Source organism: Solanum lycopersicum, chloroplast (assembly GCF_036512215.1).
Source record: "Solanum lycopersicum chloroplast, complete genome".
In the NCBI taxonomy this organism is placed as follows: Eukaryota; Viridiplantae; Streptophyta; class Magnoliopsida; order Solanales; family Solanaceae; genus Solanum; species Solanum lycopersicum.
In genome coordinates, this window is record NC_007898.3 from 12,501 (window position 1) to 15,000 (window position 2,500).

Below are 2,500 nucleotides of genomic sequence, written 5' to 3' on the forward strand. Positions count from 1 at the left end.
TTAGAATAGGTCGTCGATTCAGCATTAGATAAAGGGGGTAAAATCCCTGTTTTTACAATTTACAATAAGCGGTTAAAATCATTTTATCAATATGAGTATCCTATATCGATAAAATATTTATTTTGAAACCACCTCTAACATAGTGGTAGAAAGAGTACCATGCTGCGTCTAGACTTCAAACAGTTTGTTTTAACCATGTTAATAGTTCCACATTATTGGTTAATAGAGAATCAAAATAAATTTACCAATGAATCGCGAAATGCTATGGTTCTTACATATAATTTATGAATTTATACAGAAGTAATTCGCGAGATCATGCACCTCTCTTTCCTACTTATAACGGAAAAGGGTACAGTTGGTTGGTCCAACCTATTCTTGAAATAAACAACTCGCACACACTCCCTTTCCAAAAAAAATCAATACACCAAGCACTACACTTAGATTTATTGGATTTGTTGCTAAAATATCGGTATTAAACCCGAAACTCCCGGCAGATGGCCAGTGGCCCAAAGAAACGAAAGAATCGGTTACGTTTTTCATATGATCTCCTCTTATAGATAGACTAAAAAATCGAACAGAGTTCTTTTTGTAGCACTTCGCCCCTCTTTTTATTTATTCTTTTATTTTTTCTGAAATTGAGTAAAAAAATAAAAAATATTCGAGTTAGTTAGAAATTATGAACTAATGAACTAGCCCTTTTATTGGTTATTGGAACACTAACACTTACTAAAAAGAGTTTCCCTTGGTCTATGAACGGGAAGGATGAAAGCGAGTCAAGTAGGCTAATTCCTCATCCGCAAATCAGCCCTTCCCCTAGGTTCTTTTCTCAAAGAATAAAGAATGGTAGGAGGGAAATCTTGATAGAATTTGAAAAAGCAAACGACAAGTCGAAGGCAATAAAATATGAAAAATATATTTTTCATATTTCTAAGCTAAGATTAAACAAAAGGATTTGCAAATAAAAGTGCTAATGCTACAACCAGTCCATAAATTGTTAAAGCTTCCATAAAAGCTAGACTAAGCAATAGCGTACCTCGTATTTTGCCCTCTGCCTCAGGCTGTCTCGCGATACCCTCTACAGCTTGACCCGCAGCAGTCCCTTGACCAACTCCAGGTCCAATAGAAGCAAGCCCTACGGCCAATCCAGCAGCAATAACGGAAGCGGCAGAAATCAGTGGATTCATGATAAGTTCCTCGTACCAAAAAAAGAAATGGTTAATGATACAATCAACCAATGAATTATGACTTAATTATTCCCTCACTAGGACTCATCCAGTCGAAGTAACTAAGAACTTCGGATTGAAGTAATAAGATTCTTGAATCATCAAAACAACTTCGATATATCTTTTTTACTTTTTAGCCACAGAGTCTTTGTGAACCCATACGACTTTCATTCTTCCATTTCTTGTTCTTGGTTCGAACTGTTAGTTGAATTATTTCTTGATTTCATCCGTTTAGTCATTCAATTCACAGTCACAAGGGGCCGGAAGGACTTCTAGTCTATTAGAATCCCCTAGAAAAATATATCTTTAGTAGTTCATTTCATATATAACTAGCACTAGGCAATATCTAATATCACATATACATGTCTTTCTTCCATAACGTAAACCAAGCATTCATCTTAGATTTAATCCTATTCGAGAATCAAGCGTCGAAACATCTAGAAGGGTTCGCTTATAGTTATTCAAGTACAGATACCTCCCGCCCCTTTCTAAAATACTAAAAAAAACTTTTGAAAAATTCTTTTGAATCTTACCTTTTCTTATTATTCCACCTAGAGAAATCTAAATGGACAAATTGATTAGGACGACAAATTCCATAGGTATAGAAATATCATTATTTGATTGATCTAAGTTCATGCACTTTATTAATAAAACTGAATAAAAAAATTATTCATTTTTATTATTTATTTATTATTAATATTTTGGTGAATCGTTGAATAAAATCAACTGAAAGGGAAATCATTTCGCCCTTTTTTTTATTTAATTACACGTCGTAAACCTATACAACAAGAATTATTGACAAAAATTCTTATATTCAAATTGTTTTAACAATGAATTAATAATGAGATGGACTAAGCAATCTAAAGTGAATATTCATTGAGACGAAGTATGATATTAAGTGAAGGAAAGGGGAATTTTAGGAAAAAGATCTAAAAACAAAGATCTTTTTCCCCTTACTCTTTAATATCATCGTAATGTTTTTGCTATCATTCTAGATCGTATATAGCATAGTTGTATATTTAGATTCCCCTATTCTATTCCGTAAGTTAAGTAATTCTCTTAAGCCACCCACCATATACATTTATACATTGCTGTGGGCTAAGCTAAAAAAGACTATTTCAATGATGGCCCTCCATGGATTCACCTATATAAGCCGCGGCTAAAGTTGCAAAAATAAGAGCTTGAATACCACTTGTAAATAATCCAAGGAGCATGACAGGTATAGGAACTACTAAGGGTACTAAAGAAACAAGAACAACAACTACTAATTCATCAGC

At 33.4% G+C, this 2,500-nt stretch overlaps 3 protein-coding genes across 3 annotated transcripts in view; all 3 read right to left on the reverse strand. All coding sequences in view use genetic code 11, as the record gives it.

The window, feature by feature from the left end:
- Positions 1 to 540, reverse strand: part of atpF (ATP synthase CF0 subunit I) — a 1,241-nt gene extending 701 nt beyond the window's left edge. Inside the window, exon 1 of the mRNA in view lies at positions 397 to 540. Coding sequence (YP_008563074.1) covers positions 397 to 540 — 144 coding nt within the window. The remainder of the gene's footprint in view (positions 1 to 396) is intronic.
- A 398-nt stretch (positions 541 to 938) lies between these two features.
- atpH (ATP synthase CF0 subunit III) lies at positions 939 to 1,184 on the reverse strand. The gene has a single exon. It carries the CDS (start codon positions 1,182 to 1,184, stop codon positions 939 to 941), a length of 246 nt encoding a protein of 81 aa, YP_008563075.1.
- A 1,157-nt stretch (positions 1,185 to 2,341) lies between these two features.
- atpI (ATP synthase CF0 subunit IV) overlaps positions 2,342 to 2,500 on the reverse strand; it is a 744-nt gene continuing 585 nt past the window's right edge. The window contains exon 1 of the mRNA in view: positions 2,342 to 2,500. This exon is cut by the window's right edge and continues 585 nt beyond it. Within this exon, the coding sequence (YP_008563076.1) occupies positions 2,342 to 2,500 (159 nt within the window).